Source organism: Lolium perenne, chromosome 5, assembly GCF_019359855.2.
Source record: "Lolium perenne isolate Kyuss_39 chromosome 5, Kyuss_2.0, whole genome shotgun sequence".
NCBI lineage: Eukaryota > Viridiplantae > Streptophyta > Magnoliopsida > Poales > Poaceae > Lolium > Lolium perenne.
The window spans coordinates 267,919,795-267,942,817 of record NC_067248.2 but is presented as its reverse complement, the minus strand read 5'-3'; the positions used below and the strand labels follow the sequence as shown (position 1 = coordinate 267,942,817).

Genomic DNA, 23,023 nt, shown 5'->3' with positions numbered 1-23,023 from the left:
GGGGTTAACCCCTCACTCGCAACCCTAGCTCCGCCGCGCGCCGCCGCCTCCTCCTCCTGCTCCGGTGAGCAATTAGCCGCTCCCCCGCGCCGCATTCCACCCCCCAAGCTAGGATGGACTCCCGCCGCCGCAGTAGGGCCTCGCCGGCGAGCGGATCGAAGCGATCCCGCTCGCCGGACACCGTCGAGGAAGCGTGGCGGCGGCAATGCAAGAGATCCGCCGCCGGCAGCCGTCGCGCGGCCTGCAAGTACAACGGCGCCGCGTCCGTCCCGGAAAAGCTAATCGACTTCGCGCGGGGCGGGTGCTGGTTCATCGAGGATCCGCCGATGAAGCCGATGAGCGGGCTCAAGTTCGACGAGTGGCGCGCCGACTGGGACCGCCGCCGCTGGGCGAAGGAGGCTTGGAGCAGCGGGAGCACCAGCGCTAGAAGAGCTCCGCTCGCCGGCGATGACGAGGAGGCCCCCGACTTGTTGAAGGAGCTACGGCAGTTCCTGAAGGACGACGCCAAGAGGAAGAGGGCGGTCGAGGAAGAGGTGGCGGCGGCCATCGCCGCCGCGAAGGAGGCGGAGTTGCGGGAGGCGGAGGCGGAGGCGGACTCGTACCTAGTCGACCTCCCCGAGTAGGATCGCGCATTCTGGATGTAGAATCAATGAAATCCGTAGTATGATCAATGAAATCCGTAGTATGATCATTGAAATCGAACTTCCCGGGGTTTTTATTTTTGAAAATACGGGGCGAAATACGGGTTCTGCTAGACGGAATGGCTCTTTCGTTGCCAACTTTTCGATACGGGGCGAAAAAGCAGCCAGATACGGGGCAGAAATATAAGGGGCCTGCTAGACATGCTCTGAGTACAGGATACAATGAATTGGAACATGTGTCCGGTTAGCAATTCTATTGACATCCAACCGTGTATTATTCGACTGTCCTCCAATAACAGTTCCTCAACTGCCCGTGCACATACGTCCAAACAGGGTGCAACGAATTTCCTATATATCACTGTTGTCGACGACGCTATGGCTTAGCATCTAATAGCATCTTTAGTCGCGTGCCCTAAAGATTTTTGGGTCGCGTCGTACATTTTTTCGTTCCCAGGCACGCGCTCTAAAGGCTCCTTCCATCCGGCGCGGTTCAATATGGTGTCCGGCGCCCCGAGCCCATCCCGATCCACAGGGGACGCTCCGAGCGCGCCGGACACAGCGAGAAGCAAGGCGGAGAGTGGCAGGCTCGACGCGTTAGTGACACACGAACGACTCAACCGTCGCCTACCTATCGACGGTGCAGTTACCGGGAAGGCGAACCGTCGCAATGCCAACCGCGTCAATCGATGCGCGAACCGCCAGAATGGAGAGCGAACTCCGCGGAAGAGCAACCGCAACCCTCTTCGATATCTGCGCCGCCATTCATCCCCGCTCAATAAGACCCGTGCGTATGCGCATTCCAAACTACAACCTGCCAGCGCCATTCATCTTTCCTCTCTTCTCTGACCATGAGCAACATTTCTTTTCCATCAGACCGATAGCGAGGGGAAGCCGCCAGGATGGCACCATTGGTGGGAAAGAGTTGCAACGCCTAGCAGCTCTGGTTCCCCGCCGACGGACGGCCAAGAGGAGGATTGGGAGGCCGACGATGGCCATGAGAAGGAGGGGAAGGCCATCGCTGATGAGCGATGGCCATGAGAGGAGGGGAAGGCCATCACCGATGATGGCCATGAGAAGGAGGAGGAGGAGGAAGAGGCCGAGGAGGCGGCGGCAAAGAAGGAGGCAAGGGCCCGTGCCAAGGCGAAGGCGCAGCCGGCGAGCTCACGACGGCGAATACAACAAGAACTACCCGTCGGAGGGGGACACAAGATCCTCCGACGCGTCGAACGCCACGACCTCTTCGGAAGAGGTGACGAGCAGGAAGCGCCTCCGTGAGGACGACGAGGCGGGACCATCAAAGTAAAAGTAGTTTTTATATGTAATTTGTTACAATATGTTGCACTACTTTGAAAATCTTGACTGTACCTACAAATTTCTTCTCTCTATTAAAATAAAATGCAAAAAAACAAATAATAAGTTATTTTAATATTTGGGGGGCGTGTTTGGGGGACGCGGCTGGGGAGCGACATACCCCAAACGCGGCACAAAGAAAAAGCCTCCTCTAAACGTTTGATCCGGCATCGTTTGTGGAACTATTTGAGTGACGCGGCTGGAGATGCTCTTATACTAAACGGCGGAAAGCCAGGAACACCGAGCACACATTTGATCTCATGGAAACACTAGTAACTTAAGCTATAGTACCATCCATTCCTTTAAAAAGCTCGCCGTAAACAATTTTTGCATACTAGAACTTCCTATTTGCTCATATCTAATCATACATTAAATATCTCAATCGAGATATTTGTTTTTTTTACAAATACAGTGGGGAAGATCCCCACTGTGTCATTTTCATATATAGTGCCCAAAACATGGCATGGTTATGTACAAATGGAGGGCAAGAGGTAAAGAAAGAGAAAGACAAAAACAAAAAACAAAAAATAAAACTAGTCTATTCACAAAGTATCTATCCAGTCTTGCATACCCTCCTTCAATCCAGGTTTAGTTCCATGTCTTATCTCTTGAATAGATGAAATAAAGAGTTTGTAGCAGATATCCAAGCTCCTTTGATGCTTGTAAAAAATAATGTTATTTATGTGATTCCATAAGCTCCAACAGCCTGCAATCATAGCAATTTTGAAGAAAGGGTTGAAAGACCTCTTTTCTGCATCCAAGATCATATCCATTAGCAGCAAGTCTATGTTCCATTCTTCTCCAATCTTCCACCAAAGATTCTGACTGAAGTCACATGTGAAGAATAAATATAGCATGGTTTCATTAGTGATTTCATCACATAATACACAGTTTGTTGATTCAATGTGAAAATTCTCCCTGGTGAGAAGTTCTCTAGTATTTAGCCTGTCCTGCAGTAATAGCCAGAAGAAAAATTTGTGTTTTGGCAGGCATGGGGACTTCCAGATCCATATGAAAGGTTTGGGTGCAGGTGGTGCTGTGGTGATCGCCTCATAAACCTTTTTTGTCGAGTAACTATTACCTCCCCAACTGAAACTCCATATATCATGTTCTGTACTATGAGGTATATTGCTGATAAGATTGTGGAGATTATTGAGTTGGTCCACTGCAGTCAGAGAGAGGGGTAAGTGGAAGTGATCATATAGATCTTCTAGACTCTGGTCTTTTAGTTGCTGCAGAGTTATCTGCGTATTTTTTGCAAAGGAGTGTAGCTCTGGGAACCGATCATGAATATTTGCTCCAGCCCACTTATCCTCCCATACAAGAATAGAGTTTCCTTTATTTGTTGTGCATGTGGTGAGATCTTTAAATTCCTTTAGGTAAAGAAGACAACTTTTCCACCAGAAAGACCCTTTATTTCTTGCAGAGATATTTGCTAAACCATTATTATAGTAAGCTCTCCATAGAAGGTTCACCCATGGTATATCATGGCAGTTGTAGAATTTGAAAGTATTCTTCATGAGTAGTGCCTTATTATGTTCTCTCAGATTTAGTACCCCCAAACCTCCAGCTTTTTTGGATAAACATACCCCATTTTACCAAACATTTTCCACTATTCTTCCCCTGAATATCTTTTCCATGCCATAGAAATGTCCTGGTTGATTTTTCAATATGATCCAAATGTGTGTAATGTACTTTCAGAGCACACATAATGAAGTTTGGCATGGCAGAAATAATAGATTTGATTACCACCAGTCTTGAACAGTGAGAGAGAAGATTTGATAATCCAACCAGTCTCTTATCCACTTTGGTTACCATTGAAGATCCTCAATAGAAGGTTTAGTAGTTCCCATGGGTAATCCAAGGTAGGTGAAAGGCATACTTTGTTTTTTGCACCCAAAGAGCACAGTGAGTTCCGTGCATTTTTCATCAGAGATATTAATAGGTACCATAGATGATTTATGGTAGTTGATTTTGAGTCCAGTGGCCTTTGTAAAATTATCAAGTAATAATTTGAGCCTTATAATCTGTATTGGATCAGCTGGCATGATAAGTAAAGTGTCATCTGCATACTGCAATATGGGATATTTCTGTCCAAAAGATTCATTAATTGGCAAGGATATGAGATTTTTTTCCCAAGTATGATTGATAATAATTTGTAATAGTTCTGCTGCGGTGACAAATAGGAGGGGTGATAGAGGATCACCTTGCCTCACTCCTCTCTTGCATTTGATGCATTTACCAGGCACCCCATTGAGGATGATAGAAGTAGTAGCTATATTAAGGATATTATATACCCAAGATATAAATTTGTCACCAAATACCATATGCTTTAGCATGGTAATAATAGCCTTGTGCTCCACTAGGTCAAAAGCTTTTTCAAAATCTATTTTGATGATAATGATCTCCTTTTTTGACTTATGACAGATATTTAATTATTCAAAAGCCCATGCTATACAATCTTGTATAGTTCTTGATTTGATAAATCCATATTGATTGCTATGTATCAGTGGAATGATGATATCTTGGACCCTGTTGGCAATTAACTTGGTAAGAATTTTCAGAGCCATACTAACCAGAGAAATTGGTCTGAAGTCTGATGGATAAATAGGGCAACTTATTTTTGGGATAAGTGTAATATAGGTTGTGTTAATGCTGCTAATGTCCAGATTTCCCTCATAAAATTTACTGCATACATCATAGAACTGATATTTCAGAATATGCCAATATTTTTTCATGAATAAGCCATTAAACCCATCTGGCCAGGTGATTTATCTAGTGGCATATGTTTGATCACCAAGTTAATTTCCTCAAGTGTAAAGGGCAGTTCAACTGAGCTCAGATCTTGTGGTGTAATCATAGCATTTAGATCAAAATTTATTTCTGTATTCACAGATTGCCCAAGTCTCTTCTTGAAAGATTCCCATAATAAAGCAGCCTTGTTTTCATGGTCAGTGAATTCAATATTCTTTTCATTCTTTATCATAGCTATTAGATTATGCATGTAGTTCCTGGTAGCCACTGCATGGAATTTTTTTGTATTTTAATTTCCAAGTTTTGCCCATCTTATGTTAGCTCTTTTTCTCCAATATATCCTTTTTGCTTCTAGGAATTTAGATAGATGCTTCTTCACCACTTTTCTGAAATTCTTTTCAATCACAGAGAGATTTCTTTGCTCCTCAAGTCCATCCAATAATGTTAGTACATAATTGCAGTTGCTAATAATAACTGATAATTGGGATAGGTTTTTACTCCATTTTTTAGAGCATTTCTGAGATTTTTAAATCTAGCAGTGATGTCTCGTGAGGCATTGTGGTAGGCGCCATTGTTGTGCCAAGCTCTTTCCACTTGTTCTGAGAAACCATAAAACTCTATCCAATACTCCTCAAATATGAATATCTGTGCTCTAGGAATTTCAGTGCCAACTTGTACGAGAATGGGGACATGATCAGATCCAAGCCTTGCCATAGGTGAAGCTATAGTATTTGGGAATGTAGTAGTCCAATTGTGGGAGGTAAAAATCCAGTCAAGCTTTTCTAGTAATGGAGTGTCTTGCATGTTGGACCAAGTGTAGTTTCTCTCTTTTAAAGGAATTTCTTCAAGATCATGCTCTTGTATAATAGAATTGAATCGCAGCATGTTGTTGGTATTACCACCTGGTCTGTTTCTGTCAGTATTACTGCGTATCATGTTAAAATCACCCATAATAATCCATAGATCCAAGGGGCTTGAGTCAAGAGTCATAAACCAGTCAATAAATTCATTTCTGCCCTCGGTGTCACATGGAGCATATACATTAGTAACATAAAAAATATCCTGGGTAATATTGCAACTAAATTTAACTGATATTTGAAACCTGGATTGGCTAATAACAGATCATGTGAATCTTGATCCATTCCAGATAGTGATAATACCACCAGAGGTTTCAATACATGGCTGATAAATGAATTGATTTAAACGTCTGGGGCAGAATTTTCTAAGGTATGCATGGTCAAAAGATTCTTTTTCTGTCTCTTGGAGACAAATGATAGAGCAGTTGCTTTGATTGATCTTTCCAGCTAAGTCATCACATCTATCCTGTGAATTAACTCCTCTTATGTTCCAGTCCATGATATTTATTGTTCTATTCATTAATAACTTGGGTGTATATGTCATGAAAGGAAATGCCAGCTACTGACACTATAAGTGGGCGATCTTGAGAACTATCAACAATGCTAGACAGCCATGGGATACAAATAATGTATGAACAACACAGATACACAGACATATGGATATAGAGCAAAGCAAATATACCATTATAGTTCTTGGGAACAAAATGGATGTAAACTCTTCTAAGAAGTTCTGTCTGAATAAAGAGTGATGGAAAGCAAATAGATATAGCTAAGATAATGATGTAGCATTGGCCTCCACACCTAGGAATACACAAGATACTATATGATTTATTCATCTGAACACGGAATGCATCATGAGAATCGCCTAAGCACGCAGATTGTGCTAATCCCACATTATGGATGTTGAGGGGAAAATTGGCACGTCCAAATGATATCACCAAAGAAAATCCATGGTTATGAGGGGGAGGGCAGACTGAGGTGGAGAACTTGTAACGGACCTGAGATCTGAAAAAGTCGCCAGATGTGAGATCTAGTCAGAGAGCCAGACAGGGTGAGTCTTCAAGGTGATCCATGGAGGGAGATCGTCGACTAGGATGTGGTTAGGGATGGTGGGTTGGGGGGATCGCCATGGGAGTCGCCTAGGGGTGGTGAGGGAGTCGCCATTGGAAAACTATTCAGTCGGTTCAGCCCTTTTGATTTCTATCGAGATATTTGTTATATCTTGCACTGCAAAGTCATCTACCAAATTTATGTGTATTAAATGTACCGGCACAAAATAAATATGGAAGTGAGTATTTCTCAAGCGATTTGACTAGTTGTTCCTAAATTGACATTCTTGTAAGGCAATTCTTAATCTAACGATCAGTTAAATAATTGCACATTTTAAAATTTATGTGCAACTTCACATTAAGAGATCATTTCAGGACTAAAGTCTCACAAATGTTTTATGAAACCGTAGTCTGATTATGTTTCTGTATGTATTTCAAAATGGAGGTTGAAACGTTCGCCCCCTACATCAAAATAATGCGTACAACCATTTTATTTGGATTATTCAACAGAGCCTTGAAAAAGATAAATATCAAACCGAAGTAAACTCAGTAAAGTGACCACATCTTTTCCCAACTAATCCACGATACCTTGCGCCTAGCTACCATCTGTTGTACCCCACCAACTTCACATTAAGAGACTCGCCAACTGAATTTTACATTCAAATTAGAATTTTACAGCTTAAAAGAGGATAGGTGATGCCCGTTTACATCAGTTCTCCAGATCTAGTTGAAATGAGATGTGTGTATGCAGGTTGTTTGTTAACCGTAGGGTCTTTGTCTAGTTCCCTTGCATTAACTAACTAATCATTTTAAGGTTAACCGTAGGAGAGCTAGATTTCTCTTCCTACAATAAATCACCAACTCTCTTTCACTTTGTGACATGCAAGAGCACCGTGACCGCTTGGCAAGGTTGTTTATAAAGAAGAAATTGTGATGATGTATCAGTAACATTGAAGAAACAATGTTTCAGACCTGACCCCCTCGCGTCGCTCCTCACGCGGCGCTAGGGGGAAAATATAGTCCTCAAACCCGCACCCCCGTCCGTCTCCATCCGCTGCCGCTGCCGTCGGTCTCTGCCGCGGCGGTGGCGGGGCCCACGCCGAAGGTGGTGGTGGTGGTGGGGGGGGGGGGGGGGTTCTCTCCTGCGTGGCGCTGGTGGCGGGATATGCCGGGTGAGGTGGAAGCGGGCTGACCGGCGCAAGGAGGCGGGGCCGGCAGCCCCGGGCGAGCCAACGGTGCTTCGGTGGTGGAGGCTTAGGTGGTGGCAGCGGTGACGTGCTTCGACGTGTTCCCGTGGATGGTATCCGTCATCTTTGGCCATGGGGGTGGCGTTGCCGTCGGTTGGCCTAGGGAGCCTCCTTCGTGGCGGATCTAGAGCTCCAAGCTTCAATCCATGCGTCCGGCCGGGCCGGCGGTGTGGGCAGAAAGGGTGGGAGAGGCGGAGGGTGAGAGAAGAGTCGAAGGAGGTGATGACAAGCTATCGCCCATGCGTCGCCCGCGAGGTACGGGCGCTTGACGGCAGGAGCATGAGCACAAAGGTTTTTTTTAGTCCACGGACTTTGTCCAAAGGTGTATATCCTCAGTGTTCTTTAAATATATTTTTTAAAATACTCCATGCTGCAAAGCTCATCACACAAAGACACAAAACTACATGTTAAAGCAAATAAAGATGATGATTCATTGGTATATAACTCAACAAAGTTTGGTTTCCATCCTTTAGGCAGGTAGGCAGGTTATTTCAAAAAGAACAACAATATCGAAACACGACATGGCAAATCGCCAACATGGCAACGGCACCGACCATAGGATACGAGCCAATGAATTATCAATTCTTCTTTGGCGGTGTGAGGGCTGCCTTGAGTTTCTGCACGGTGGCCACATCGGTCTTGAATGACTTGGCGAGCACGACGTCGTCGATTCCAGTGCCAAACACGGTGACCGGCACGGACACAGTGCCGGCGGAGGCGCTCCCAAATCCTGACAGCGCGACGGCGAGGTTGGGTCCCTGGTTGGACTGGTAGTGCACGAGGCCCTTGGGGAAGACAAACATGTCACCGGCAATGAGGTCCTTGGTGTAGAGCTTGCCGGTGGTGTCAATGAAGCCGACAGAGAGCGCACCGTCGATGACAAGGAGCAGCTCGGAGGCACGCGGGTGGGTGTGGGTCGGGTTCACGGTGCCCGCGGGGAATGTGAGCCTGGCGTACGACACACTCTGTCCGTTGAGCGCTGGGAACTCCGCCATGGAGGCCTTGGAGATCGCAAAGGCTGTCGGCGCCGACGGCGCTGGCACGGTTGCCCGGAAACCGGTGAAAGTGAAGTAGTCGCCGGTGATGTTTACTGGCCCGCCGAGCGCTGGAGGGGGGACAAAGTCGGTCAGGATGTCCGGGTCGCCGGCCACGGCTGCCATTGGCGCCAAGGCCACTGTAACCACCACCAGCAACACCAAGGAGTAGATGTTCAGGGACGCCATTGGATTCTATCTAGCTAGCTAATCAAACTATTGGAGGGAGATGATGAGGCTATGTTTGTGATGACTTGATGAGATGAAGATGTTGCTGAACTTATTGTGATATTTATACAGAAGGAATCGTGACGTGGTGACCAAAAGGATTGAGAAATCGAGGTCGATGTTTGTAGACATTTGTCAACATGCAGGCCTGGCTAACAGCAGGCTGCATGCAGGCCTGCAGAATACACACGCATCGATCCGGGGAAGAGTTAACTGGGCAACCTCTCTTGTTCCCGGCCGCATCTGCAGCTGGCTGGTTCCCTGACCGTTTCAACACATAGGGTTCAACGTAAATCTGTATTTTTTTTTCTCGTCTGTTCATCAGGTGTGACAGAACCGCTACTGATGCTTACACTTGAGCTGACCTCTTAACAATTCGGCAGGATGTGCCGAGTCGGATCTTACAAAGCCAGACGACTTCTACAAATGCTATACCTAACACTCCAGCCGACGTCCTCGATTCATCACACAAACATTACAGTTACTCAGCTAGCTCTTAAGATCGAAAATGGCGTGGCCGTCTTTGGCTTTGGTCGTTCTGCTCGCCGTGTCCATCTTCGTCACTGACGCCAGCGACCCGGACATCCTGACGGACTTCATCGTGCCCCCGGGCACCAACATGTCCCTCCTAGACGGCGCCTTCTTCACCTACACCGACCTCAACTCCAGCAACGCCGCCGACCCGGCCAAGTTCACGGCCACCAAGGCGACCGCCGTGGAGTTCCCGGCGCTGCTCGGACAGTCCGTCTCCTACGCTGCCCTCGTCTTCGGCGCCGGCACCCTCAACCCGCCGCACATCCATCCGAGGGCGTCGGAGCTGCTGTACGTGGTGCAGGGCCCACTAATGGTGGGGCTCGTCGATGAGGTGGCCGGCAAGGTGTACACGCAGACGCTGCAGACCGGCGACATGTTCGTGTTCCCCAAGGGAATGGTGCACTTCCAGTACAACGCCGGCACCGAGTTGGCGCGCGCATTCTCCACCTTCGGGGGCGCCAGCCCAGGAACCGTCTCGCTACCAGGCGCCATCTTCGAGTCTGGCATCGACGATAACGTCCTCCAGAAGTCCTTCCATGTCGACCAGGCCACTGTTGAGACGCTCAAGCATGACCTGGCGCCTGCTGCCCCTGGGCCGGTGGCGCCACCGCCCTCCACGGCGGCACCAGGGCTCTCCACTCGCTCGGCGGCGCTCGCGGCGCTTGTTGGCTTAGGCGCCGCCTTCTGGTTGTGATCAGAGACTTATGTTTACTGCCGCGAGAAGTATTTGATAGCATTGAATAATTCATATGCAAATATTTTCAATGAGAAACATTGCAACATTTTGTGTCGGCGCTAGAGCACTACTCCCACCATCCAGATTGAGTCGGATTGTGAGCCCTTTCTTATTTCCAGAACACCATATTCATTTCAGAGGCAGCCATATAAATCCGACTGAAGTGATTAGATTAGATTTTAAAAAAAAATATTTTCCATCAAATATCACAAATATTATCATGGAAATTTTATTTCAAAAATATTACCGTTGTTCTGGGTGCTTGATGATAAGATCTTACCATCATGGGCTGCGACAATTTTAGTTAACGGCTGTTGACTTACGAATTGCTTTTCTAAAAAATTTGGAAGAGGAGAGATTCTACTAAAAGAACAAGGATGCTGTCTAGAGAGGATTTTTACTTGTCAAGCACAAAGCCTATAAATTTGGGTTTGCCTATATGCACCAACAATCTATGCTAAGCAAGATAAGTAAAAAGGTGATAGCAAAATATAGAACATCAAGCACGAAGGCTGTCACAAAATAAAATGCATAAGTAAAGGAGCTAGGATTGATGAGTAACCGAGACACGTGGAGATGACGATGTATTCCGAAGTTCACACACTTGCAGATGCTACTCTTCGTTGGAGCGGTGTGGAGGCACAAGACACTCCAAATGCAACGACGGCGCACCGTATTCTTCCCGAGCCTTCCCGCCAAAAGGGAAATCTTCAATCCACTAAGGAACCCTTGAGGGTGGTCACCGAACCCGTCCAAGCATAGGACGAGCTCAAAGTTTATGGGAGTCTTCCAAGTAAACTCCACAAATGTCACAAGCTTGAGGCAAACTCTACAACTATTATAGGCTCCTGAGTAATTTCCACTAAGACCACACTGCCATAAAAGGACACACCGCCACGAAGGGTAGCCACAAAGGACAACACGCTGTCTAGGGTTCTAAGAACCCAAGAGGTATAAGCTTTGGGTACAAGCACCCAAGAACTCTCACAAGATCGAATCTCCGTAGAGAACTCAAACCGATGCACCTAATGCAATGACAAGAACACAAATGCTCTAATCCTTCACTCCTGAATTCCAACAAAGCTAAAGCTTATGGAGGAATAAGGGATGAAGAACAAGGGAATAAATCCACAAAAGACTTCAAGATCTAGATCTAAAGAGTTCCCCTCACTAAGAGGAGATGTTGATTGCTGTAGTAGTAGATCTAGACATCCTTTCTTTTTTGCCTCAAACAGATTCAAGAATCATGGGAGGAATCAAGAGATAGGACAAGCTCTTCAAAGTCAACAATGGAGGAGAGAGAAATTGGAAGAACTCCTTCACATGGGAAAGAAGGGGGCCTTCTATATGTCCCCACGAAATCTAACCATTGCACGTTACTTACTCCGGATATTCTGGCCGAGGACCACGGAGATTCTGGCCCAAGGGGATGGACATTCTAGCCTGCTGGTCCGGAGATTCCGGTTCACCCGGATGTTCCAACCAAATCTCCAGCCAGCTGTCGGCCTAGAACCAGCGTTGTGCGCAACCAGGTCCAACTGAATCAAGGCCGGATATTCCGTGCCCCTAGACCAAAGATTCCGGCCTGGATCCTAAGATTTTAGCCAGGTTTCGGACTAGAAATAGTGTGATGCGTACTTTGGTCAGTCACGAGGCTGAAAACCTCAATGCTGGAGATTTCGGCCTAAGGGACCGGAGACTCCGGCCCGAGGTGATGGATTCGTTGCATGGAAAACAAAAAATTTCTACCGTGAATAAGAACAAAACCAAGATCCAATCTAGGAAAAGCCAAGATCTAATCTATGAAGATCGAAGCAACGAGGAAGAAGAGAGAGACTAACCCTCGAAGATCCAAAGCGTAAATGAGATCAAATCTTGTGGTTGATGTAGACAATCGTTCCGGTGCTACAATCCGGCAGCACTTCCGTACTCGGTCGCACGTACTGTGTCGATGAAGTCCTTCCTCTCCCCGTTCCAGCGGGTAGCGGAGGTGTGGTAGATCTCCTCGGAATCCAAGCAGCACGACGGTGTGGCGGTGGTGGTGGTGGAGGAGAAAACCTGCATGGCTTCGCCTAAGCCAGAGCATGAGTATGGTGAAGGAGAGAGGGGGCGGCCAAGGTTAGGGTTGAAGGGGTGGCTGCACCCCTGCCCCCTCCCCTCTTTATATAGGGGGAGGGTCGGTTGGGGTGGCCCCCCACGCCCCAACACCCATCTAGGGCCGGCGGCCAAAGAGGGGGGGGAGTTTTCTTCCCCCCAAGTCATCCCCCTAGGGTTTTTGGGGAAACCCTAAGGGGTGGCCGGCTGGGCCTTGAGGGCCTTGTGCGCCTGACCCATTAAGGCTGGGCTGCACCCGCTCGGCTCATGTTGGCCCTCCTGGGGGCGTGGGCCCACTGGTGGACCCCCCAGAACCTTCTCGGTGTCTTCCACCAGAAAAATCCCGAACTTTTCCGAAACTCAGAAATAAACTTTCCTTATATGAATCTTATTCTCCTTACCATTCCGGAGCTCCTCGTGATGTCCTGGATTCCATCCGAGACTCCAAAAAACATTCGGTCTCCATCTCATATTCTGAAGCTACTATACAACATCGAACCTTAAGCGCGTCACCCTACGGTTCGTGAACTATGCGGACATGATCGAGACTCCTCTCTGATCAATAACCAATAGCTGGAGATCCATAATGGCTCCCACACATTCAGCAATAACTTAGTGATCGATTGAACCATTAACATACGATACCGATTCCCTTTGTCGCGCGATACTTTACTTGTCCGAGGTTTGATCATCGGTATCTCCATACCTAGTTCAACCTCGTTACCGACAAACACTCTTTACTTGTACCGTGGTATATCATCTCTTGTGACCTTTTCACATGCTTGCAAGCTAATTAGACGAAATTCCACCAAGAGGGCCCAGAGCATATCTATCCGTCATCAGGATGGACAAATCCCACTCTTGATCCATATGCCTCAACTCATACTTTCCGAATACTTAATCTCATCTTTATAACCACCCATTTACGCAGTGGTGTTTGATGTAATCAGAGTATCCATCCGGTATAAGTGATTTACATGATCTCATGGTCGAAGGACTAGGTAACTATGTATCGAAAGCCTACAGCAAGATGAACTTAATGACTTGATTTTATGCTACGCTTAGTATGGGTATGTGTCCATTATATCATTCACCCAATAACATAACCTTGTTATTAATAACATCCAATGTTCATGATCGGGAAACCATGATCATCTATTAATCAACAAGCTAGTTTAACAAGAGGCTTACTAGGGACTCTTTTCTGTTTACATAACACATAAGTATTAATGTTCCCGGTTAATACAATTATAGCATGGGATGCAAACATTTATCATAAACACAAAGATATAATAATAACCTCTTTTCTCTTTACTGTGCAGGTACCCGTGCTAATCCAGAGCCTCCATATCATGCTCGTCCCTCGAGGCCTGCAAAAACTCCAGCAGCATCTGCTCATGGCAGTGCTACGCCATCAACGCCCCCTAGCATCAGCCCTGCACCCCAGCACGAGGATCTTGACGACCTGACGAATTCCCCTGCTTCATCCCCGCTTCCTGATCCCAGCCAGGATGAATCGTAAGCCCAAAGTTCTTCCTTCGTATCGGTCTGCTGAATTCATTCTCTCCTTCGTTTTCGTCGCAATATATAAACCCTTTTGATGATCAAATTCAGGTATTATTACGAGTATGAAAGCGACAGCGACGGAGAGTGCCCGCCTACCCCGGAGCCGGCCTCGCCATCCTTCGATCCAGAAGACTACAGCTGCCGGGATGGAGGGTTCACACCCTACCTGCGAAATTGCCCCGGGTATGCAAACGTCGCGTTGGAGCACTACAACAGCCAAGACAACCACGAGGTGAAATTTCTAACCATCTCCGTTTCCAATCTGTGTATATATGCACTGGAGTTTTATTTTTTGTCTAATGTGAATATGTGATGGTTTATTAAATGTTCAAGTGCACTCTCTTTTTTTCTTTGAAAGGGCTCAAGTGTATTCAAGGTCACTCTATTACTCTATGTGCCTATCTTGCCGACCCGGATGTTTGGAACCTGGGTGCGCGCGCACCCATTTACGAAAAGTTCAAAAAAATGTTATTTAAAAGTTTCAAAAAAATGTGAAGTAAAATTTTGCATGTACATATTATGTTGATACTTACTCGTGTGAGTTTTCACGAAAAAATACCATTGTGTGTGGCCTGCATAAAAATGACAAAATGTCCAAATGAGAATAGTGAATATGAATTGTACTATTCACAGGAATAGGAATTTCTATTTTGTCATTTTTGTGTAGGTCACATACAATGGTATTTTTCCGTGAAAACACACACGAGTAAGTATCAACATAATATATACATGCAAAAATTTACTTCACATTTTTTTGAAACTTTTAAATAGCATTTTTTTGAACTTTTCGTAAATGGGTGCGCGCACACCCAGGTTCCATTCACCATTTCCGCCTATCTTGCTCTCTTATTAAAGATATACAGTACCATGTCATCTTTTGCCAGTTCCCACTTAGTTGGAGTAATATGTCACATAAAATTAAAATGGGTGGACACATCTCCTCTGTGCTCTATTCGGTAGATGCATGATTAGCGCTACTATTGTTATTTTTATACTGTAGTTAGAGCATCTCCACTCGTCCCCCCGAACAGGCCCCCGGCGAGCGTTTTTTCCATCCGGACGGCGTAATTCGGTCCAGTCGCGCCCCCGGTTCCTCGTTTTCGTCCGGATTTGGGCCTAAATCCATCCGGCGATCCCACGACATCCCCGGCCCCCCGGGGAGCGCTCGGGGACTCCGGACGAAACGAAAGCGCGCGTGGCCCCAACTTGTCGGCGACAATGGCCTCCGATCTACGGCAAAACCCTCGTCTTCCCGATCTACGGCAAAACCCTCGTCTTCCCGATCTACGGCAAAACCCTCGTCTTCCCGATCTACGGCAATACCCTCGTCGAACGAAAGCTTTGAACTCTCAAGTGGTGCAACATAGATAGATTATATATATATTTCGAATATAATTCGAATAAACATAAAAATTACATATAAAAACTTTAAAACTAAACTACTTCTTCTTCTTCTTAGAAGGCCCCGCCTCATCGTCGTCGCGGCGACGCTTCCGGCTCGCCACCTCCTCGTCGGAGGAAGTTGAGTCCTCGTCGTCGTCCTCATCAGCTTCTTCGTCCTCCTCCTCCTGCTCCTCCTCCTGCTCCTGCTCCTCCTCCTCTTCCTCGGCCTCTTCCTCGGCCTGCTCCTCGGCCTGCTCCACGGCCTCTTCGTCCTCCTCCTCGTCGTCCCACTCGTCCTCGCTGGCCGGCGGGGGGGAATCGTCGCTGCTGGACGATGCAGCTGGTTCCCACCAATGGCGCCATCCAGGCGGCTTCCCCTCGCTGTCGGTGTCCGATGGCCAAGCGATATCGCTCATGGTTGACGGAGGATGGTGACGAGAGAACAGATGAATGGCGTCGCCCGTCGAAAACCGTATATGTAGGTCTCTCGACGACAGAGAGCGCCGGTTGCTCTTCCGCGGAGTTCGTGCTCCATTACGGCGGTTCTCGCATCGAGGCCACTTCGACCGTTCCCGACGAGTCGTTCCGGCTCTCCAGTCCACTTCGCGACGGTTCAATGCGTCGAGGGAACTCCGACGATTGCCCTTCCCGGTGACTGCGCCGTCGCTTTGCACGCGGTGGGTGCGCGTCCATGGGCTCGCGGCTGGAAAAATGGGCCTCCCCAGGCCAAAAACTACATCCATCCGGCGCTAAATTCACCCGGATTTGGGCGTGGGGAGCCCAAACGAGTGGGGATGCTCTTATAATCGGTGGTGGTACTCCGTATCTTATTTTTCTGCATTTGTTATTTTCCACCTTACTCAGTCTTATATATTTCCTAACTCTTATTTCCTTACTTTTCAAAAATGATAGATCAAGTATCAGCTCATCAAACCCATCATCAGCTGCGTGATTAGATACGATGGCTCCTACCAGCACGTGAATTTCACGGCAAAAAGCACTCTGGAGAACTCAAAGGAGGACTTTTTCTTTGCAGAACTACGATTATGTCACCATACACATGCCTGGGTGCCTGTATGCATAGTTTCCTTGGGAGAAAACGAGAGAGTTGGTTAGTCAGTTCTAAACCAAACTTTATAGCTTGATTCTTACTTTCTGTTAATTCAATCCCAGCTTATTATAATAACTAACCCATAAAGCGGATTTGTGGCTCTCGGGTGCAACGCAACCCCCATAGACCAAAAAAGTTTTAGTAATAATTTGAAAAGGTAAAAAAAATTGAATCTTCCTGTAAACCAAAGATGATCAAGTTTGTACTCGTAAAAAAATGTTTGGACACGAAATGATTCCCATGGACTCTAGGGCAAAAAAGATAAAATTAGGACGAATATAAAGTGAATAGTACCTGGTCATGAGGCATTTCGAGTTTTTCTTTTACCTAGAATACAATAAAAGTACTTTACTAGAAAAATATTTTGTTTTAACTATAATACCTGATCATCTTTGATTCCCAAAAAAATTTAAATTTTTTAAAGCTTTTTTTAATATTTTTTTATTTTTCCAATTATAGGGGTGTGTGGCACCCGAGAGTTCCTTTGTACTATTTCCCAAATAACCTATTGCTTCTATAGGTGGGTTCTCAGAAATCAGGAGTCGCGGTGTTGATCCTCGACTTTGTTTTGGTTGTGGAGATGTACTGAAGCACCCGGTGGATGGATCATTGTATGAGGCTGGTCATTATTTAGTTGACGGTTCAGGCGAAGTGCCGAGGTGCTAAGACTAGTCAGTTGTATAGTATAGCAACCCCGGAAATGGTGAATGGAACCTGGGTGCGCGCGCACCCATTTACGAAAAGTTCAAAAAAATGTTATTTAAAAGTTTCCAAAAAATGTGAAGTAAAATTTTGCATCTAGATATTATGTTGATACTTACTCATCTGTGTTTTCACGAAAAAATACCATTGTGTGTGACCTACACAAAAATGACAAAATGCAAATTCCTATTCCTGTGAATAGTACAATTCGTGTTCACTATTCTCATTTGGACATTTTGTCATTTTTATTCCTGTTTACTATTCTCATTTGGACATTTTGTCATTTTTATGCAGATCGCACATAATTGTATTTTTCCGTGAAAACACACACGAGTAAGTATCAACATAATATCTACATACAAAATTTTACTTCACATTTTTTGAAAAAAATTAAATAGCATTTTTTTGAACTTTTCGTAAATGGGTGCGCGCGCACCCAGGTTCCATTCCTCCGGGTCGAACTAGGAGGGTGCTATAAAGATCTGATGTATTCCCTCCATTACAATGAATAAGATGTTCTTGTTTTATGTGGTTTCTTTGATTAAAAATTACTCAAAATATAAAGGTTGTTATAGTATAAAATTGATATCATTAGAAAGCATTTTTCAATACAAATCCAACGACAACAATTACAAACGATATAAACAAGATTTTGTTGCCAAATTTGTTGGGAACATTTTATACTCAGGGCAGAGACACCTGCCAAAATATTATTTGTCACGGACAAATTTCAGTTCAACCGGCAATTCAAGTGCCACTAAATTGTTTGCAAGTTAACTACACTCATTGTGCCCATGCTGCCAATATTTCACTTGCAAACAATGTCAAGAATGGCTGCTGCTCTTTATTTTTTGATACCACACTGGCAAAAGAGCAACAATCACCTGGAACTGTCCACCGCATGATTACTAAACACAAGCAGAAAATGAACATGAACAATCATATATATTGTCCCCATCATGACATTACAAGGCCAAGTACTATCATAGAGTTAGATTCAACGTCCTGATAACACAGAGGAAACAAAACAAGAGAAAACTTTTGTCTAGTTGACCACGTGAATAACAATGACTGGAGTTCTAGTTCTTGATCTTCTTCTTTGGCCTCAGCTGAAACAAAGTAGAAGAGAATTAGATATTTAGACAGAGACAAACAAACAAACATGAATTGAGAGTGGGTTTAGAGTTAACTGTATCACACTATTCTTAACCAGACGAGGGGTTAGGTTTTTACTTGCCACTATACAGGGCTACAGCAGAATTTAAACCACAGTGACAAGGACAAGAAGTATCAACCAGAACTATGCTTACCTGGTTGCTGTGACCACACTTCTTCTTGCGGCAATTGACAGCCCTTGGATGCAGCCTTGCATAGCACCTGAAGAGAAATAGGAAAAGAATAATTAGGTTATAGTATGTACTAAGAAAACAGAGTGTGGCCGACAATCACAAACTAAGTCACAAGCAGATCAAACAAACTAAGCAAGAACTGACAAAAGAATTCAATCAGGACCAAACAAGTACTCATTAGATGATAGGCTGGGTCAGAAAGAATTTATGCCTCAAAAGGTTTTAACTCATATGGTTACCTCATACATCTAATTGAATCATCATTCCAGCCAACAAAGAAAGTTCGAAAAGCACACAAACAGACATCATGACAATAGAAGGAAAAAGACCAAGATCAGCTAACAGTAGGTAAATGTACATATGGGATATCACGTTCAAACTGACACTGAACATAGCAAATGCACAACAAGCAACCTGCACTAGTGTTCAAATAAAGATTTGTTGATTGATTCGAGATGTAGCAGATTGTTCGAGGCCATCACAGCAGAGTAGGTCTGAGTGGCACGGAGAACTGCATTTTGTTATCGCCAACCTTCAATGCAAAGATTCGCCACTTTATCAGGCCCCTTTGCTCTGCAAATTGGCTCTGTTTCCAAAATTTTACGACAGAAGTTTGGAGAATGTATGCCTCAAAAAAAACACCAGGAAGTGCATTTTCAAAGGGCAGCTAGTAGGATTTGTAGGTCAGACAAAGCTTATGCCTCAAAGTTTTAACTAAGAAGTTGACCCCGTACATCTAATTGAATCATGATTCCAACCATCAAACTACGTTCCAAAAAAACATACAGCAAGAAAATAACTAAATGCAAAAACAAACTTGTAGATTGTTACAGATGTAGCAGATTGTTCGAGGCCGTCAAAGCATAATAAATCTTAGTGGCACGGAGAACTGCATTTCGTTATCGCCAACCTTCAATGCAAAGATTCGCCACTTTATCAGGCCCCTTTGCTCTGCAAATTGGCTCTCTGTTTCCAAAACTTTACGAGGCTCTACGCACCAGACAGAATATATGCCCCAAAATACATAACACTAGGAATTGTGTTCTAATACCAACTAGTTAGATTTGCAAGTCAGACAGAATCTACACCCCAAAGTTTTAACTAAGAAGTTGACCCCGTACATCTAATTGAATCATGATTCCAACCATCAAACTATGTTCCAAAAAAATATACAGCAAGAAAATAACTAAATGCAAAAACAAACTTGTAGATTGTTACAGATGTAGCAGATTGTTCGAGGCCGTCAAAGCATAATAAATCTTAGTGGCACGGAGAATTGCATTTCGTTATCGCCAACCTTCAATGCAAAGATTCGCCACTTTATCAGGCCCCTTTGCTCTGCAAATTGGCTATCTATTTCCATAAAGTTCCCAACCAAAAGTTTAATGACTTCAACCAGACAGTATTTATGCCTCAAAAACAAGCATCGGAAATTTCAAATTTATGTGTAGACAAGTATATTGGTGGATCAGACAGAATATATGCCTCAAAAAGTTTAGCTCATAAGATGAACTTCGCGCATCTAATTGAATCATCCTTCCCACTAATCAACTGACCATAAACACAACAAAGACACACAGAAACACAAATCTACTACTCCTTCCTAGCAGGACAAGTATCAACAAAACAAACCCAAAAAATACTTAGGTGAAATTCAGGCTTCCAATTGACTCGTCACCCCATCCGACAAGTACTAATAAGCATAATAAGTACGAGTAAATTTCCCCACCATTGAAAATCAGCTGCCGAAATGGACACAGCAGGAGACAAAGTATAGGCGGGCACTAAAATTTCCCCACCATTGAAAATCAACTGCTGGATTGGACGACGCAGATGACAAAGTATAGATGGGTTACCAGCTAGCTACTGCAACATCGATCAACTGAAAATGTTTATTATTCATCTAGACATCTCGAATTCACATAGGGATGAAGGTAACAGATGGGAGGAGGCACGGAAAATTACTTGCGGCAGATCATCTTCTCCTGGTTGTACTTGCGGGCAAGGGCCTGGAGGGAGGGCTCGATGATGCCACCGCGGAGGCGGAGCACGAGGTGGAGGGTAGACTCCTTCTGGATGTTGTAGTCGGCGAGGGTGCGGCCGTCCTCCAGCTGCTTCCCGGCGAAGATGAGCCGCTGCTGGTCCGGCGGGATACCTGGAAACACGCGCGCATAGTACGGATTAAAGGTCGGCACAAAATCCATGGCGGACAGAGCGAGGATGATGTGAGAAACGAAACGGAAGAGCGAGCGAGCGAGCTCACCTTCCTTGTCCTGGATCTTTGCCTTGACATTGTCGATGGTGTCGCTGCTCTCGACCTCGAGGGTGATGGTCTTGCCCGTCAGGGTCTTGACGAAGATCTGCATCCTGGCTGATGGCGGCTGCGAGTAGAGGAGGACGGCCGCCCCAGCTTAAATACTGCTACCTCAGCCTCACTATCACTACGCTGCTGCTAGGGTTTGCTTATTCTGGGCCGGGCTTTTCCGACTGAGCAGTGAGTTAGTTAGTGGACACATGGTTTTTGGGCTGACTCGTCCGTTTGCGCACCACTTCACCTCTGAGCAACATCAATCGAAAAAAAGTACTCGTAGGAGAAAAACTTCGCCAAAGTGACATATAGCACCTGCGTTTATTTTTCTATGTTACATATAAAAGAAGGCTATATCCATAGAGAACAACATTTTCAACCTATTGGATACATCGACCCGCAGGCTCTTTGGAGCATGAAAAAAGGGCATTCACCTCATTGAGTGCTCGGCTCGCTGAAGAAGGCATTTGCTTATGCTACTCATGCTCGTCACTTCGGTATTATGGATCGAAATGAATACGTGAGTTTCAAACATCTCATCTATGCCTACAACCGTCCTTTTCATATTAAGATTGCGGACACCTTTTGGGTAAGGTGGGTGCCTCCTATATTGATGGAGTAGTAATTCTAGGGAGTGAATAGCATAAAACCACCACTTTGATGGTGAAATTTACCGAACACCACCACTTTACGTTTGCGGGACAAAAAACCACCACATTTTGCTCAGTTTTTTGCGAAATGGGCTAAACCCGAATTGAACGCGAATTGACAGGAATTATTATGACCGGTGGGGTCTGCTGTAAATATCGGGTCCCACATGTCAGCTCAATTAAAAAAATCTTAAAATCCTAAACAAAACAAATGTGAGAGATGGAAGGCCCCTGTCGCCCAACTCCGGCGAGGCTCCGGCGACGCGCGAGCGGAGCAGGGCTGGCGGCCGCGGAGCGGTGGCCGACGCGCGAGCGAGCAGAGCCGAGGCGCAAGCGGAAGTAGGCCGGCGGCGCGCGCTGGCCGAGCCCCTGGCCGTCCCCGTCCTCCTCCCCAGCCCCGTCGGCGAGCATGGGCGCGCGCGCGGCGCTGGGGTTGTGGCGAGGGCGCTGCGACGGCGCGCTTGGGGATGCGGCGGCGGTGCTTGGGGATGTGGCGCGGGCGCTGCAGGGGCGGCGGCGTGCGTGCTGCGGCCGGAGCTTGCTCCGGAGGCTGGGGGCGGCGGCGCCTGGTCACGGGAGAGCCTCCCCATTTTATGATTTTTGGGTTTTTTATTTATTTCTTAAACTGTCCACGTCATCACTTACAGCGGGCCCTAGTTGTCAAATTTCCTGTCAATTCGCGTTCAATTCGGATTTAGCGTATTACGCAAAAAACTGAGCAAAATATGGTGGTTTTTTGTCCCGCAACGTAAAGTGGTGGTTTTATGCTATTCACTCAATTCTAGGAGAGTAATTGCTTTTGGTTTGGTCTCGACCGCCACTTGTATGTATTCTTAATCACAACTTCTCTAGTCAGAAATGATAAAACTTTTTTACATCATTTAAAAAAAGAAAACATGAGGAATTAAACGATGCGAACAATTCATAATTTTGATCATCAAAACTTATAGCATCTTGTATGTTGGATTTATTTTAAGATAAGAGACATACTCAAACCTCTCAAGCATCCACCCATGTTTTCTCCGTGTGGCTACCTCTACTCATGATATTTATATATTATTTTTTGAGAAAAGCATTCATTTTCCAACAATTTCATTCCCGGAATGCATCACACTAGTAGGTGTGGTTTCTATAAATCAAGTTATCTAGGATCGATGCTCTCCACTTCGTGTGTTTAGTGCATGGTTATACGTAAGGAAGCATATCACATATCAATGGATACAATAATACTACATATACGTAATTGAAAGACTACTAGGGTACATGATAACTGGAAGCAGCTTGGTCATGGTTATATTACATCCTCATGTCGACAAACATTATTAGTGGAATAAAAACATGATCATCACACACTGACATATCTGTGCTCCTAGGACTATGTAGTTAGAATCCATATTTAATACAATAACTACCATGGATTGATATTTAAA

The 23,023-nt window shown here is 45.4% G+C and overlaps 3 protein-coding genes and 7 non-coding genes across 10 annotated transcripts; 1 reads left to right on the top strand and 9 right to left on the bottom strand.

The window, feature by feature from the left end:
- Positions 1–8,305: 8,305 nt before the first annotated feature.
- On the bottom strand, positions 8,306–9,200 carry LOC127298437 (putative germin-like protein 9-2). Its single transcript, XM_051328283.2, has one exon. The coding sequence runs from the start codon at positions 9,119–9,121 to the stop codon at positions 8,477–8,479; it is 645 nt and encodes a 214-aa protein (XP_051184243.1). The 5' UTR covers positions 9,122–9,200; the 3' UTR covers positions 8,306–8,476.
- A 413-nt stretch (positions 9,201–9,613) lies between these two features.
- LOC127298436 (germin-like protein 9-1) lies at positions 9,614–10,459 on the top strand. The gene has a single exon (XM_051328282.1). It carries the CDS (start codon positions 9,669–9,671, stop codon positions 10,386–10,388), a length of 720 nt encoding a protein of 239 aa, XP_051184242.1. The 5' UTR covers positions 9,614–9,668; the 3' UTR covers positions 10,389–10,459.
- A 7,753-nt stretch (positions 10,460–18,212) lies between these two features.
- LOC127303067 (ubiquitin-ribosomal protein eL40z fusion protein) lies at positions 18,213–21,055 on the bottom strand. Its single transcript, XM_051333845.2, has 4 exons — positions 20,899–21,055; positions 20,601–20,790; positions 18,597–18,663; positions 18,213–18,395 (listed from the first exon to the last, which is right to left on the bottom strand). Exons 1-4 carry the CDS (start codon positions 20,999–21,001, stop codon positions 18,366–18,368), a joined length of 390 nt encoding a protein of 129 aa, XP_051189805.1. The 5' UTR covers positions 21,002–21,055; the 3' UTR covers positions 18,213–18,365.
- On the bottom strand, positions 18,819–18,910 carry LOC127304937 (small nucleolar RNA Z266). The gene has a single exon (XR_007853599.1). It is a non-coding gene; the product is annotated as a small nucleolar RNA Z266 (small nucleolar RNA).
- On the bottom strand, positions 19,090–19,209 carry LOC127304995 (small nucleolar RNA snoR86). The gene has a single exon (XR_007853659.1). It is a non-coding gene; the product is annotated as a small nucleolar RNA snoR86 (small nucleolar RNA).
- Positions 19,310–19,397, bottom strand: LOC127304938 (small nucleolar RNA Z266). Its single transcript, XR_007853600.1, has one exon. It is a non-coding gene; the product is annotated as a small nucleolar RNA Z266 (small nucleolar RNA).
- Positions 19,468–19,587, bottom strand: LOC127304994 (small nucleolar RNA snoR86). Its single transcript, XR_007853658.1, has one exon. It is a non-coding gene; the product is annotated as a small nucleolar RNA snoR86 (small nucleolar RNA).
- LOC127304939 (small nucleolar RNA Z266) lies at positions 19,697–19,784 on the bottom strand. The gene has a single exon (XR_007853601.1). It is a non-coding gene; the product is annotated as a small nucleolar RNA Z266 (small nucleolar RNA).
- Positions 19,855–19,974, bottom strand: LOC127304996 (small nucleolar RNA snoR86). The gene has a single exon (XR_007853660.1). It is a non-coding gene; the product is annotated as a small nucleolar RNA snoR86 (small nucleolar RNA).
- LOC127304935 (small nucleolar RNA Z266) lies at positions 20,094–20,184 on the bottom strand. The gene has a single exon (XR_007853598.1). It is a non-coding gene; the product is annotated as a small nucleolar RNA Z266 (small nucleolar RNA).
- Positions 21,056–23,023: the final 1,968 nt, after the last annotated feature.

Coding starts and splice junctions, on each gene's coding strand:
- LOC127303067 (XM_051333845.2), bottom strand. CDS start 21,001: ATGCAGATCTTCGTCAAGACCCTGACGGGCAAGACCATCACCCTCGAG. Junction 20,791..20,898: donor AAAGATCCAGGACAAGGAAG/GTGAGCTCGCTC, acceptor GCGTGTTTCCAG/GTATCCCGCCGGACCAGCAG. Junction 18,664..20,600: donor GAGAAGATGATCTGCCGCAA/GTAATTTTCCGT, acceptor ATTTCTCTTCAG/GTGCTATGCAAGGCTGCATC.
- LOC127298436 (XM_051328282.1), top strand. CDS start 9,669: ATGGCGTGGCCGTCTTTGGCTTTGGTCGTTCTGCTCGCCGTGTCCATC.
- LOC127298437 (XM_051328283.2), bottom strand. CDS start 9,121: ATGGCGTCCCTGAACATCTACTCCTTGGTGTTGCTGGTGGTGGTTACA.